Source organism: Danio rerio, chromosome 2 (genome assembly GCF_052040795.2).
Source record: "Danio rerio strain M-AB ecotype USA chromosome 2, GRCz13ab, whole genome shotgun sequence".
Lineage (NCBI taxonomy): Eukaryota > Metazoa > Chordata > Actinopteri > Cypriniformes > Danionidae > Danio > Danio rerio.
The window spans coordinates 6,670,486-6,687,500 of NC_141022.1; the positions used below are offsets into that span (position 1 = coordinate 6,670,486).

Sequence of the window (17,015 nt, forward strand, 5' to 3'; positions counted from 1 at the left end):
CGGAGCACCCGGAGGAAACCCACGCGAACGCAGGGAGAACATGCAAACTCCACACAGAAACGCCAACTGAGCTGAGGCTCGAACCAGAAACCCAGCAACCTTCTTGCTGTGAGGTGACAGCACTACCTACTGCGCCACTGCTTTGCCCGGATCCTATTTTAACGCCATGAAATTTAAAAAAAGAGACTTGTTGTGTTTTTATCACCCCAATATGACTATGGACATACTATACCTAAACACAGCTCGTCCAAACAGCTTACAAAAGATGATTTTCATCATTTAATGCATTTACTAACATGAACAAACAATGGACAATACTTATTTGTTCATGTTAGTTAATGGAAATACAGTTGTTTATTGTTGTTAAAGGGCACCTATGGTAAAAAATCTACTTTTCAAGCTGTTTGGACAGATCTGTGTGTTGGTATAGTGTATAGACCGTCATACTGGGGTGATATGAACACACCCAGTCCTTTTTTTTTCAATTTAACTACAAAAAAAAGAGTTGGCCAATTGGAGCCGTTTTCAAATCGATCACACCATTACGTAGGTGTGCGATTCCCCCCGCCCACCGAATTGATTGACAGCTGCGCGCATTAACATGTTCCGGTAGTCGCGTGTATATGTCAACAAGACCAGGCAGACATACGCAAAGCAACCGGGAATAAAAGGTCTGTTCTGTTCGCTAGGATCAGCAATCATCATCAAATGTGATTAAGAGTGAGTTTCACATGTTTAAAGTGTTTTAAAACAGAGTATGTGTGTAATTAATTACAGCGTTTTACTTCAGCTTCACTTCATCAGCACAGCCGCGTGTCAGAACAATTATAAAAGAAGACGCTTCAATCCCGGTTTGTGGAAGTTAAATCAGGTTTATTTTGTACATTAGCATAACAGATATCCACACAGTACTTGAGGTTAGCCTTAACTAAGCTAAGCGCGCTCTGTCTGTCTGCCTGCCTGTGTGTGTGTGTGTGTGTGTGTGTGTGTGTGTGTGTGTGTGTGTGTGTGTGTGTGTGTGTGCGCGCGTGCGCGATTACTTTGTAACGATATTGTGTGTGACTCATCAATGCAACTTTACAATACTGATTAGTAAAGGTTAGTTCTTACTGTAGTTTCTCACAAACGCTATGTGAGACCTTCTTCCTTTAAGTCTGTCTGTTGTCTGACGCAGCTGAGGGAGGAGGCATGTAGAAACAGTAGGCGGGAAAGACTCATCTTAAAGGCGCAGTACGACAAAACCACCCCCTGCTGGAAATCAGTATAAAACAGCATCTTGTAAAAGGTATAATGAAAATTCTGATGGGTATTTTGATCTGAAACTTTATATACACATTCTAGAGACGCAAAAGACTTATATTAAATCTGAAAAAAGGGGTAACCTAGGTGCCCTTTAACCTAAGGTGCATTCATTTTAACAAGCATGCATTTGGATGTCAATAATACATTAGTAAAAGTTGGACTATGATAGAGCTGCACGATTCTGGCTTAAATAAGAATCGCAATTTTTTTGGTTTAAAATAAAGATCACGATTCTCTCACGTTTCTGTAGATGTAAAATAAAGCTTAATATGAGATTATAGTTTTTTCTCAAACATATGGTAAAACGACAATATTAATATTATATGTAGGTCGTCTGGTTTCTATAAATGATTCTATTCTACTTATAATAATTCTGATGTTGAATTATGTTTGAGATATATGCAGGGCCGGCCCATGGCATAGGCAGTATAGGTAAATGCTAAGGGTGCTGTACATCCAGGGGGCGTCAGAAATGAGCGCGGTTAAGTTGGTTTTGTTTTTGATATTCCTGACACATTCAGTGATAGATGGCATTAACTCAAAAACCTCTTACCCTAAAAAGATCTAAAGTTTGTTTCCTACAAAAAGACAAAGCTGGTTATGTTTAACAGCTGTCTTTTTATTTTTTTTCGCTCGACATTACGACCACTGATCCGTTTAGCTGGGAATATGCGTGTAGCTGGGAGAGCTCGCGCAGAGCGTAGCTCTCAGTAAGGGACCGTCGGAAAAGTGCTTCTTTTTTTTCGTTGTTTTTTTTTTTTGCTCTATCCTGCTTGTTTTTTTTTTCAACACAACTAATTTTCTCTTAAATGAGCACAAACAGTTACTAAAGTAGTCGAATGCTTCATTCGTTCATTCATTTAGATCTGTGCATTCTTACATTAACTTCTCTGTTATCAAGCAAAAAACCATGAGAGATTCACTAGCTGCTCTTCACTAAATAACTATAGTAACTTTAATCAATATGCAAATACAAATAAAAGTTAAATAGATTTTATAGCTTTATTTAATTTCTGTATAAGCCATTGTTTTTAATAGGTTAAACCTTTTATTTTATTGTCAATATTTTCTATTGCTTGCAATGTATTCTATCATTTGAAGCTATTTGTTGTCCCATATTTTTTACATCCCAACGTTGACAGATATGGCATAACATTGCTAATCAATAAATAGCTATAGTGCTATCTGTTAGTTTTAATGTCAGCTAATGTTATAGAAGGGCATAGATGTTATGGAAAATAGTAATCGTAATGTAACCACCCCCATCATTCCTTCCTCAAGCAAATGTGTAAATATTAGATATTCAGCAGCAATAACGTTAATTGCATTGGCATATTTATCTGACGTTTTCCCAGCTTGTAGTAGTCAATCAAAAAGCTATTTAGTTTCTTATGACTGTATACTAGCAGTGGAATTTACTGCGATGTGACGGGGCGCCACCTGAATTCTTGCCTAGGGCGCCAAATTGGTTAGGGCCGGGCCTGGATATAGGCCTATGCTTGCAATCTGTCATTAAGAACATTATTAGACCATTTAATACCCTGTTAAAAATCAACATTATATAGGCTAGAGTAGTTATACTGACACTGTAGACATTTATTTTCATGCACAACTTTGTGTTCACTATGAAAGAAAAAACTTATCAAATGCTTGTCGCAGTCATAACTCTAAAATGTGATGTGATATTATTTAAATGATGTGCGCGCTTTCGGTTTCATTTTCACTGTCAAGTGCTGTTCATACTTTGCGCGCGGCTCTCAAACGATCACTCTGTGCCACAAACTGAATGTTATTTACAACTGTATTACCTGTTACTCACAGCATATGCAGGTTCTGTTCACTAAAGTAGACGCGTATCAATCAATAAATAGGGCGCGCACCCGCACAATCCGCAGCTCATGTCACGTGCGATTTTCCGGTCGCGAATACATCATTATATGAAGACAAACATTACATTTTTGGGTGAATTATACTTTGTAAATACATTAATTGACTCTTTTAACATCATTTGGAGGTGTCCATGTCACTGAGCAATGTCAGGGGCGCCCCCTGTGGCAACCCCAAATTTAGTTGTTGATATTATTTTTTAAATGTACTTGTGTAAGTTCACATTTCAATAAAAAAATACATAAATTAATAAATAAAGTGCAGCCACTAAGTTATTGTGGATTGATCAGCGTCACTGATGTACCTGATTCACTGAGATTGCACACTTTTTATTAAGAAATTATTATTTTTGAAATGAAAAAGTTGTGTTTTATCTGACTGAAAACAACAAATCCAAAAAAAAAACTAAATAAAAATAGATGCATTTTGAAATCAGCTTTTCAGAATCTAGTTTATTTAGCAACACCATGCTGGTTTGTTTTAATAATTAATTCATTAATCTTCATAAATTTTGGACATGGCATATACTTTATGTTGTACAATAAAAGTATGTGGAAAAATAAATAGCCTGAAAGGCGTTTTTAAAATAAATATTGATATTTATTTGCTTTGCACATGTACTTGATGAATTATTTCAAGGAATAAGTTACAATATTTCAAGAATATTTCATGGAATTAATTAAAACTTCATTATTTCATTCATCAGAAACAAAAAAAAAATAATAATCATTACTCATTATTCACAATATATACACAATTCATTATTTTTTTATGTGCCACCCCAAGGTTTGGTGTGGTCTTACTTGGCCACCCCTAAGAAAATGTTCTGGGGGCGCCACTGAGCAACGTGTGTGAAACAATGAAAAGACTCGTGCAGCCGCCTTTGCTTCTCTCCTGAACTTGAAAATAGGATTGGCAGAATCGTAGAAATGCTGGATTAAGATCGTCTAGATCAGGGGTGTCAAACTCAATTCCTGGAGGGCCGAAGCCCTGCACAGTTTAGTTCCAACCCTACTCCAACACACTTACCTGTAGGTTTCAAACAAGCCTGAAGGACTCAATAAGTTTGATCAGGTGTGTTTAATTAGGGTTGGAACTAAACTGTGCAGAGCTGCGGCCCTTTTGGAACTGAGTTTGACACCTGTGCTCTAGGGGATCGAATCGAGATTGCGATCTTTTTTCGATTGATTGTGCAGCTCTAGACTATGATTAATAAAAGTTGTACAAGTAATGTTCATAATTAGCTCATGTTAGTTAAAATGTAAACTTATGAAACCTTATTGACCTTTGCATCCAAATATTTATCATTGTTATGGTCAAAACTTCTTAATTGATTAGAGTCACATACTGATAAAGAGTCACATACTGTTGCTCATCCTCAGAGCAACTGAGCAACAGCTTGACAAACTCTGTCCAAATGCCCTTCTGTTAACATCTACACATGTCGGTTGCCTCGTCTTCATGTGTTTTAATTTTCATCTTTCACACGTACACGAAACAATCCCCTTTCCAATTGTTCGGAGATCTTTAATCCATCTCCAGATCGGCTTAATGCAGTGCGGGTCTAATAGGATCGGCGGTATTAACCTCTGGGACAAAAGCGCCAGCTGTCCCAGAGCCCCCTATTGGCCAGGCTGTAGAACAGGGTAAGAGGGTGTGGAGGGGCACACAACACTGACCCACACTGAGAGAGTAGCACAGTGTGCGGCTGACTGTGCAGGGTGATGGGCTTTAGTAGTGACCAGCGGTGGATTGACAAGTGCTTACTCTTGGAGGAAACTGCCTGTTCGATTGTTTGTTTTCGCCCCTTTGGTTGGTCTGTGCAATTGGGACAGGGTGTTTGTATGGCTGTTTGAGTGGCCTGGAGACGCGGACGTGTCAGCATGGCGTTGGGAGCGGTGTGGAGCCGTGTTAAAAATGTGTGCCAACAGAACGGCCTCCTTATCTTGTCGGTGTTGGCCGTGGTCATCGGATGCCTGCTGGGATTCTTCCTGCGCTCCAAACATCTCTCCGAGCAGGTTAGTTTGAGATCGTCACACCTGGTGTAACCCGCTGAACCACACTCAGCATTCCCTGTCTTCCCTGCAATCTTTTCCACCTTCTGATACACTCAAAATATAACTTTTGCTGCTTGTTCAAACTTCTTATGAGCTGAAACAACAATTTTGACCTTTTTGGGGGGACAACTTAATTATTTTAAGTTCAGTTCACTTAAATCTGAAAAAATAACATAAATTTTTTTTAATGATTTTAAAAAATTGTAAAAATGATTTTAAAAAGTTAACATGAAGGAATTGTGTGGAACCCTGCCAAAAGATCTGGGTTCCACTCAATGAATTTGTGTTGGGGCAACATGAATGAATTAAGTTAACTTATTAGATTTTAAAAATTAAGTGGATTGAACATGGAAACGTTAAGTTGTCACAAAAAACCCTAAAGAATTGTGTTGATTCAGCTCAGTTTAAATAAGTAATTTGAACAAACAGCAAATATCAGAGTGCACTGTAAAAAATGCTGGTCTCTGTAAAATCCCTTTATGTTGTCTCAACACTTGGGATGTAATGGTATCAGAATTTCACGGTACGGTAATACCTCGGTATGAATGTCACGGTACGGTATTTATTGAATCATTTACAGGAAAAAACAAAACTTATGAAAATACTCCAAAAAAGTGCCAAAAGTGTCAATGACATACAAATTAGCCATCTATCTGTAAGCTTTGAAACAGGAACTTCAATTTTAATAACAAAAAAATATTAAACCATGTAAAAAAATAAAGTTTCAATTTAGTATTGTTGAAAACTCATCACATTCAACATTTAATCACCCACTCACTTAGATAGAGATGGGTTTAAAGGAAAATTATCATATAAATATAATCTGGTAAAAGCTGGTATCTCTGGGCATTTACAATGTCCCCTGCAACAGAAAAAAACCCTCTCATTTGGGACTGAGGTTTCTGGGACAAGAGAGATATGACTTGGCCCAGGTTGACAGCAGTGGGTAACGTTGTGCATTGTCTTTCCCCCACTTGAGAGGACAAACCATGAGTAAGATATAGGTCTCATGTCTGCATCAATCTGAACAGTGTGCTGACAACGCCGCTATTCAGTACGCGCGCGACAACACAGCTGATAAGAACACGCGCGACAACACCGCTATTCAGTACGCGCGCGGCGACAACACCCGCTTTAGAGTTTTACAGCTCTTTTTCATCCCCGCTTCTAGCAGCACTCTCCATTTCCGCATTACTGGATCTGTAGCGACAACAGACCGCAAGGGATGATGGTCAAGCATGGGCTGATGGGAATTGTAGTTTTCGCTACCTCCCGTTCGCTTCATTCGCCTGAGCAAATTTTCTCAGAAGACCTATAGTTTTACTGAGTCATGCGACTACGGTAATATCGAAAAAAATTTATATTGTGGTATGACGGTATTTACAATACCGTTACATCCCTACTCAACACAAATCAATTACGTTGACTTAATTGTTTTTACAAATTTAAGTTAATTGAACATAAAACAAATAAGTTATCCCAGAAAAACCTTCAAGAATTGTGGTTTCGCTCATTATAATCAAGTAGACTGAACAAGCAGCAAAGATATTTTTTGAGTGTGCAATGCTTTGAACTAAAGGTTCTCCACTGGCATCAATGGTTCCATGAGGAACCTTTAACATCTATTGCTCCGTCCATTGCACAAAAGGCTCTTTAGAGGAAAATTGTTCTCTTGGTTAATAAAACTTTGCCGACATTCAATCATGCATTCATTTTCCTTTGGCTTAGTCCCTTATTTACTTATATATTTATCAGGGGTTACCAAAGCAGAATGAACCGCCAACTAAAGCCACCTTTCCACTGCACACAACATTTGAACACTATTGTTTGAATACGCCCTCTTGTGGCAGTCACACAGAATTTCCAGTTTTGTCGTGCATCCTGGGAAGCTGAATCTCGCAGTGTCCGAAATAAAGGAGTGCAAATGCAAGAGCCTTTATTCTCCCTGCGTTCACCGTAAATGAATGAATGAATGATGAATAATGGAAACTTATAGGAGAATTTCCAACCTCAGTCACACATGACATCACACAGGTTCAACCGGGGGTCAAAAATGACCAGTTGCAATAGCAAACATGTCGTGTTGTGCGGTAGGATGGCAAAATTGAATGTCAAAGAATAGAAAACTTTAAATTTTACCGTACACCACACTGCTTTTAATGCCAACCGCAGACATCTTTGGCTAACAGCCATCATTAGGGCCAAATGGAGTGAGGAACTTATTAAAAATGCTGGACTCTGCCATTCTCATGCTATATCAGGTAGCTATGCTGAATCAGACACATTACTCGTTTTTGAATGCAGCAATGATTTCAGCACTAATATTGATTGACAGGCACGCATCACCTAATCCTCAGTTTGTCGTTTCACGTCCGCCATTTTCAGCGTGTAAGTCAAAGCGATATTACTAAAGGAACACCCTTGCTCTATTTTTAGATGTAAGGCTCATTGGGCTCAACACAAGATCAGCATTCATGATTGCTGTAATCGGAATTATTGTTTGTAACTTTTTTAGTTTGCAAACTAGTGTACTTATCATTGCGTCTATCTTAAACTTCAGCCGTTGGCATTTCTCGAGGTCACAGAAGCTCCCTGTGAGTGTGATCTTAATAGGTGCAGCTGTAAAGTGCAAGCGCCTTTGCCTCACATGAGTGTCTATCCATTGGAAATAAAATTGCCTGCAGGTCGCACACCAGAAGCGCCGCTCGGCGATGCGCAGCTTAGCGCCATGCATATTAGAATTCTAAACATAGGTTTCTATCATGGTACACCTAATGACGCTTCAAGTTGGCGGCTGTCCGTGGCGCCCAGCCAGGATTCGGGACACTTTATGTTTCTGCCGCGCCACAGAGCGCCATCTGAATAGTTTAATTTTAAATAACATGCCAATGTCCGTGTCTGGTGTGCCGTGTCGCGGGTCTAAGTGGGTCATCCGGTGCCTCAGTCAAAGTTAATTCAGTGTGCGTGGTTATCTCTGTATTTAAAGGGTCATGAAACACCAAAACACATTTTTTGAGCTGTTGACCGTCGTATATGTGTCCCACACTGCTAAAAACACTATTAGGACACCTATATCTCACTAAAAAGTGTAAATTGCTTGTTTTTCCATTATTTCGAGCAAATTTGTTCTTCCGGTTTGAAACGAATTTTTGAAGCTGCGTCACAGCCATGAGATCTTAGCGTGTATTCCAGCGTGTAGACTGGACGTCTGTACCGAGACGTCCCGTATTACGTCTTTGAGTGCGTTGCATTCATTCATGAGTATGGCTTGGTTCAAACCAATCAGCGCACTCTATTGTGTATGTGCTGCAACTTCAGTAATATGCATGCTAGCTTTCTTAGACTGTACCTGAAACAGTGTTCAGACATCAGAGAGACGACACACGTCGTGTTGTCAAAAGTTGTGGGAAAAGAATAAGAATTGTTGGGAGATAAGGGTCGCCAGTGTTCCTTTTATTATGTGGATCTGTAGACGCGACGCGCGGCAGAAATTCGTTTGTTTGGAACATTTTTTACCCGAGCATTTCTCATCAATGGTGAGATCCGGATTTGCTGCTCGTCTCCTTTAAAAAAGACGCAGCTCCAGTGTGTGGTGATTATCCTGTCTACAGATTTGGTAAGTGTGTGATCAGTGCCCTTTCTTTGTTCATTTAGATGGCAAAGTTATAGTTCGTATGGTCAGCTGTACTCTTTCGATGTTTAAAGACAGACCTTAGTCAAAATGATTTCTAAGTTACTTAGTTTACAGTACGTTAATATTACTACAATATTGAAAGGTCCGCTGTAAATGCTGCTCTCTTGAGTGTAAACTTGTGAAAATTGTAAGCAAACTTTTGCCGACCGTCGTGTATAATTTTCGCCGCATTTTGTGACAGGATAGTCTACACACACGGCTTTCTGACCGACCGAGTGCATCTGAGTTACAGAGAAATGCAGAGGCTTTTTTGTCTTATACGACGTGCGGTATCAAACATTCCACCGTCATTAAACACGCTGTCTCCCCTGCGTGTGTGTTTGTTTGTACTCGGTCAGTAGCGCGTGCCCAAATGGCAACTTCCATTTTTATTCAAACCCTGCCCACTTTTCCTCCCCCGACACTCCCACCCAAACAAAGCTAGACACACCCACTTTCCTGACTTTTTCCAAACTAGAGGTGTGAAAACATCCTGCTGAAACGGGGGTTTTCATGGCCTTTTAAGCTTGGCACTTTAAACTAGCCCACAGTTGGCTGTAAAACTAAACAAAGACACAAATGATTTTGTACTCTCTGCTTGGTCTGTGTCCGAGGCGTACATGTACGGCAGAATGCTGATCCTCTCATGCTGCTTCTCTCTCTCTGTTTGCCTGTTTGCTGCCAAACACAGAGTGGGGGAGCTCTTGGCTCCGCCCCCTTGTTACGTTGGGCAGGAATTTGAAACTAATTTTCATTTTCAACACGCCCCTAAGACAGTAACCTGTGTACACGCCCCCAACATGACACTTTTTAACACATTAAAATAAAACAATCTGAATTATGTTTTGAACTGAACCAAAACTGGCACACTCAGAAGAACCATAATATTAATATTAAATCATAAACAAGGTGTAAATCATGTGCCCTTTAAACAGTCTAGAGAGAGTCCAGTAAAAGTCCATTTTAGAATATATAATAATCTACAGGAAACCTAAATGGAAGATTTTAAAAAGATACTACTTTGTTTAACATTAACACGATGTAAAACATTATTGCTCCATTTATTTATTTGAATCATATGAACTTTTCTAGTCATCTCAATGTACAATGCATCAGTCAAACTGACTTAAAATATTGGGCACCCTTTAGGTCACAATTCACGGTATTAACAAACCATTAACTAACACTATTAGCTTAATAAACTACTAAGTGAAGTTTCACAAACTAATTTCGAGAGGAGCATGTGATCGGACTACAGCTGATCCATATCACTAATCACTAACTAGCCGGATCATTCTAAATTTAATATAAATATCCAGCCTAAACTTCATTCCTCATTTTCTTCCCCCCCATCCATCCCCTTTCCCTCCTCCTCAATTCTAAGTTCGGTTGACACAGTGGCTCAGCAGCTAGCCCTGAAGTTTTCATGTTCTCCCAGTGTTTACGTGGGTTTTCCCCAGGTACTCCGGTTTCCTCCCACACTCAAAAACATGAACCAAAAGTTAAAGTCACAAGCACCTACTACGTACAAACTAGCGCAGTTAGCGGTCTACTCATGGGAAGTTATCGAGAACTACCTAATCTCATGTCCCTCCTAGTGCTTATTGACCAGACGGGAGCCTTGGGCTCATCTATCTCCGAGCTCAGGGTTCTCTCCCGGGACAGCATGCCAAACCTGCTAAAATAGTCAAGCATTATCTAAGTGTGAACTCTTGAATTAGCTGTTTGTTAAGAGTTAATAATGTAGAAGTTTTGGGTAGGGTTAAGGATGCAGAATGAGATCATGCTTTATAACATCTAATCAACAGTTCATATGTTAGTAATAGATAGTTAATAAGCCAGTAGTTAATAGCATGAATTGTGAACTGAACTAAAATGTTACCAAACTATTAAGTTAAACTTTGTGTAACTTAAAAAAATTAGTTGAAACCTGATAAAAATGAGTCAAAGCAACATCAAAATATTTGTTGTCTTGACTTTTTGTCATTTCATTTTTTTTATAGTGCGCAATTATACATCATTAATCAAAGCATAATGGCTATGAAATTGTAGAGTTTTAAACCCTGTGTTGAAACAAGATGCAACTGAACAATTATGTTGATTACTGGACAAAATTCAGTCTTCATTCTGTTTATTTGACTAACTCAAGGGGGTAGAACTGGCATGTGTAACCCCACCGGTCCTACGCCACTCAACCCGCTTCGAGCTGGTATCGAACCGGCAACCTTCCGCATGGGAGTGAGTTGCTCTACCAAGGAGGCTAAAGACCATAGCCTCTAGCGTCTGTCACTAGAGCACCTTTAGAGGTCAGAGGAGTGAGGTTTACTTGCAAAGTACTTACTAGCTGGCCTCTGTTACACATGGACGGAGTGGACATGTCCCCACCAATATCCACATTAGTGAAATGTTCCTACCAAATAATTTAATCATCTTCAAAATAAAGTATTGCTCAATCAACTCTCAACTTACATGTGCACCAAGTCAAGTTCAGCATAATACTATTAACTAAGGCTGTGCAATTAATCAAAATTCAGTTTCAATTCTGGCCTCCATGATTATATATAATTTAAAAAAAACAATAATCAAGCAAAATTGCATCCCACACCTCTCTAAATTCTTTTACGTTCCTACCTCCTCAAAGCCCGACTGCAGTAAAATCATGTAAATTGACTTTTGCAGCATGGGACAGGATGGTGTTTGTATTATTAAGTGTTTATTTTATATTATGTACATTGTTTGTGGTTTTAAAAACGTGAAACAGAATTTGTGCTGTTCATTGCATGCGCTCTAGGGATGTACGTCCCCACCAATGCCAGTACATACGCCCTTGGACTAACTTTTATTGGATGTTAGATGTGCACTTCATCACAGCTCTCAGTCACAAGCAGGCATCGAGTTGTCGGAGGGATTATCGGTCAATCGGCTGAAACGCTGAAGCACTACAGCTGGGAGGATCTGTCAAGTTGAAAATCTCATCCGTCTCCAGTTAAACCATTCATGCTGCTAGGGTTATGAGGAACTAAATTTACCTCATGATCTACGGCTTGCTGAAGTAGGCGAAGTCTTTTGGTGTCTATTTGTGGGGCAAAATGATAAGAGAGAAGGAAGTAACTGCAGTATTGTAGACAACACAGAACTGAAAGATTTTCCACTTCTTATTTGTAAATAACATGTTAAACTCCGCTAGAAAGGGGCGACACGGTGTGATTAATATGCATGACAGCTTCCAAGACTGTTTTTACATGATACAGTGTTCACGCGGCTGAGAGACGCCATGTTGTGTTGCCAAAACAATTGAAAGGAAAAACAACATCTGTTTGGAGGCAGGCCGTCAGTGTTGAGTTTTTAAATGTGCTGCAACAAAGGTTTCATTTCCCCGCTATAAAAGCGCAGCTCCCTGCTGAAAAATCCAGCTTAAACCAGCCTAGGCTGGTTGGCTGGTTTTAGCTGGTTGACCAGCCTGGTTTTAGAGGGGTTTTGGCCATTTCCAGGCTGGTTTCCAGCTATTTCCAGCTTGGTCTTAGCTGGTCAGGCTGGAAAATGACCTGTTAAATCCAGCTAAAACCAGCATGGTCGACCAGCTAAAACCAGCCAACCAGCCTTGGCTGGTTTAAGCTGGATTTTTCAGTAGGGCTGGACTCATAAGTGGACTACAGTGCAGTAGAAATACGCAGCAGAAATACGTTTGTAAGAAACATTTTTACCCGAGAGCTTTTCACATCTGGAAATGGTGAAGTGGTGAAGTGGTGTCGTTTGAAAGTGTAGAATCTATATTTTATGCACATATGCATCACTTTGGTTTTTATTCTACTGTATAAAAGTAATTCACACTTAAATACACAGTATTTTGAAGACCCGAGCTGGGTATTTTACATTGGTTCATTTTCATATTATTTCATATGACATATTTGCCGGTGCTCATACAGCTCTAGCATTCTTTTTACTGAATTATATTTATATGCCAAACAGTTGTTGAATGAATTGTGGCGTTTCCATGGCGCAGAAATGTAAACAATACATTCATGATCAATAAGCAGCCCCAGATAGCACAGACAGCTGTCATCTCTTACCTTATGCTGTGCCCTTCAGGGCCATTCTCCTCTGTTTTTGAGGTGATGTGCATAAGTAATCCTTTTATATGTCTGATGTGGTCCAAACATAGTGAATTATGTTTGATCAAACAAATGAATAGTGAAATATGAAGACAATGATCAATCCCTGTGGTTTGTACAGCACCTTTCATCAGTTGGAATACAATAACTTTTGCATAGATTATGGTAGAGACATTTTTCTTTTTTCCTATGATTACATACATGTGCAGGAACCAACAAAATTAATTACAGCACGCTAGACCACACAGAACCTAAAAGGTACACTTTCAAATCTGAGTTTATAAAAAAAAAATACAAAAAGCTCCTCTTTTTTTAGGTGTTTATTATAACACAGACAACATATACAGTTGTTTTAAACACTTTCAATAGTGTTTTATGAAAATTCAAAGGGTTTTCTTTAAAACTATACCAAATTTTTGCATTTACACCTCTGCATGAGGATTTGGGAAGCTTTTAAATTTGGGTAGGCAAAATCCAGGCGGAAATCCCCAAATAGCAGCAGAGTTTAACTGGTAGTTAGTGTTGATTCTCTTGTCTCTACAGATTTGGTAAGTGATCGATCAGTGCTCTTTGTTTGTTCATTCCGAAGGCAAAGTTAGTTCGTATTGTCAACAGTACTCTTTCAGTGTTTAAAGACAAACCTTAGAAACTGTCCCATAGACAGTCATTATAGAGGCCCAGATTGATATCGTCATGCTGCAGTGTTATAGCAACATGCTAATAATGATTAGCTAAGTACTTTAACATGCTAGAAATGCTTAATAAACATTAAGGAAAATCTATAGAACACCGCTTTATCTATCTATCTATCTATCTATCTATCTATCTATCTATCTATCTATCTATCTATCTATCTATCTATCTATCTATCTATCTATCTATCTATCTATCTATCATTTATCTATTCATACTTTTTAAAACTGTTTAAACTAAATAAACTATTACCAACAGACTTTCACAAGCCAGCCTCAAAGTTTGATAATCTAGTTGCTTCATGTTTTTCCAAAACAAATCGATTGCGCAAAACCCAGCATTTTTTTACAATGTATATACAGTTTAATTGGCTTATTGGTTAGAAATATTTCACAATATATCTGTATTCAATGGAATAAATGCATGATTTTGACCATTGAATAATAATCTGCTGTTCCACACTATCTGACTTTAATAAGTATATTTTGATCATTATATCAGTGTATCCCTGTCCGTTTAGATTACGCCAAATGGCAGCTTTACAGACTTTACATGGCCTGCCTCAGCAATGCCAGTGGCAGATGTAGTGGCTCTGTGCCAGCTGTTTTTAACGCTAGCATTAGCAGATAGCACAGCAATGGCAGCCATTTGTCAGCATTGATCCTGACGCTGCTTGGACACGAGCCCTGATCTGAGCTTCACGATCCCTCCCCCTAATTCATGCAGACCTGTAAGCTCTTTAACACCAGCATCATGTCTCTCAGCCCACTCAACACAATATGCTCTTCAGTAAGACTCGGGCCCTAGGAGTGTCATTGGACGGCAGTGTTTCTTTCTAAATAGTGCTGTTTCAATATATAAAATAAATCTACGCTGTAAAAAATATTGATTAATTAACAGTTTCTGTACTCACAGGTGTTTTAAAAAACTTTTTTACGGTAACACATTACAATAAATTACAATTAAATGGGTGACGCGGTGGTTCAGTGGTTAGCCCTCATAACAAAGAAGGTCGCTGGTTTGAGTCCGGACTGGGTCAAGTTAACATTTCTGTGTGGAGTTGGCACGGTCTCCTCGTGTTGGTGTGGGTTTCCTCTGGATGCTCCGTTTTTCCCCACAGTCCATAGATACACGCTATAGGGGAATTGAATAAGCTAAATTGACTGTAGTGTATGAGTGTGTGTGAATATGAGAGTGTATGGGTGTTTCCCAGTACTGGGTTGGAGCTGGAAGGGCATCCGCTGTGTAAAACATATGCTGTATTGAAGTTGGGGGTTCATTCCGCTGTGGCGGCTCCTGATAAATAAGGGACTACGCCGAAGGACAAGGAATTAAATGATTATTGCGGCATGGTGGCTAAGTGGTTAGCAAAACAGCAAAAAAAGTCACTGGTTTGAGTCCCGACTGGATCAGAGAGCCTTTCTGTGTGGAGTTTGCATGTTCTCGCTGACCAGTAAAACATAGTAAGTAATTGGTGGTTCATTCCACTGTAGCAACCCCGGATAAAGCCAAAGAACATAATTGAGTATAATTTCAGTTCAAACTGTGAAATCTTACTGGTTTAATCGGTCTGGGCTTTATTCATTCATTTCTTTTCGGCTTATTCCCTTTATTAATCAGGGGTCGCCACAGCGGAATGAACCGCCAACTTATCCAGCTTATGTTTTACACAGCAGTTGCCCTTCCAGCTGCAACCCATACACTCTCATTCACCTAGAGGAAACCCATATCAACACGGGGAGAACATGCAAACTCCACAGAGAAATGACCGCTGACCCAGCCAAGGCTCGAATCAGTGACCTTCTTGCTGTAAGGCAACAGCGCGACCGACTGTGCCACCGTACCGCCAGTCTGAGCTTTATGTGTACAGTAAATCACAGCAAGTTAAAGCCTTGTGTTGTTGTGTTTTGTTTTCCCTGAAGGAGGTGAAGTACTTTCAGTTCCCAGGAGAATTGCTAATGCGGATGCTGAAGATGCTCATCCTGCCTCTGGTGGTCTCCAGGTAAGATTAAGGATATATAAATACTGTATATACAATTAAAGTCAAAATAATTGGCCCTCCTGTAAATGGCAAAGATAAAAGAAATCAGTTTTAATAAATTAGTTATTAAACTATTTCAAGAGTTCACGCTTAGCTGATGATTGATTATAAAGCTTGTTTGGCGTGTTGTCCTAGAAGAGAACCCTGAGCTCATAAGATCCTCGAGCCCGAGGCTCCCTCCTGTCTGCAAGGCGAGAGGGGAGTTTGAGCTCAGGAAAATCTTGAGAACTCCCCTGCTGTAGTAGCTATTGAACAGATAGTGATTGCTCCTAAGAGATAACTACTTACTAGGAGTAGGAGCATGTCTATGGTGCTGATTTGGATCTAAATTAATTTAATTTAATTTAATAAATTTGTATTTTTGGAGCCTTGGTGTTGCCGCCTTTGATTTACATTTAATTTGCGCTGATTTGGATTAGTCAATTAACTTTAGTTGCTTGTTTTTGGACGGTGGGAGGAAACCGTGTAAACTCTGTGTAAACTCTGCACAGAAACGTCGACTGGCTTGGTATGGACTAGAACCAGTGACATTCTTGCTGTGAGGCAACAGTGCTAACCACTGGGCCACCGTGCCACCCATCTAGGAAAAAAAGGAGGAGTAGGGGTGGAAGGGGGAATTCTTCAAAACAAAGATGGCTGTTACAATGAACTCAGGGTATTTATAGTGACTTAGGAATCGTCTGATTGGTGAATCATAAACTGAATAATGCGGGACTGGCTGCAAGCAATCATAGGCACGTGATCCTCTTGAAATTAGTTTATAAATAAACTTCACTAAAATTATAAATGTGTTGGAAAATTTGTATTTCCATTAAACCGAAACTGGGGGGGAGATATATAGGGGGGCTTATAATTTTGACTTCAACTGTATGTGTGCTTCATCGCACTCAAATGATACACTATACAATGTCAAATTAAAGGTGCCCCTCAGGGTTCTATATGCTCTCCTATCATGTTTTCCTTATATTCAAATGAAGCATGTGAATAATTACATTATCAATTTTATTATCTGCTTATCTGAGATTGGGATATTTGTGCAGTGGTGTGGTGTGAATCAATTTACCGGTAAGTTGTGAAAAATTAAGGAAATGATAGTAGACCTTAAAAGACTAGGTGATTTCAACATTGAACAAGTAGATACAAGTATATTTGGGTGGCCATTGACTGTACACTGACTTGAAAAGCTAACATTGACTATCTCCGCTCAAACTTTCAGACTATATTTTTTTAGGGAGACTCTCGTCTTACTT

The 17,015-nt window shown here is 39.3% G+C and overlaps 1 protein-coding gene across 2 annotated transcripts in view; it reads left to right on the forward strand.

The window, feature by feature from the left end:
• The first annotated feature begins 4,886 nt into the window (after positions 1 to 4,886).
• The window catches only part of slc1a7a (solute carrier family 1 member 7a), a 53,292-nt gene continuing 41,163 nt past the window's right edge, over positions 4,887 to 17,015 (forward strand). For both annotated transcript variants that reach the window (NM_001291344.1, NM_001130622.2), the window contains 2 exon segments: positions 4,887 to 5,207; positions 15,647 to 15,726. In NM_001291344.1, coding sequence (NP_001278273.1) covers positions 5,073 to 5,207; positions 15,647 to 15,726 — 215 coding nt within the window. In that variant the 5' untranslated portion in view covers positions 4,887 to 5,072.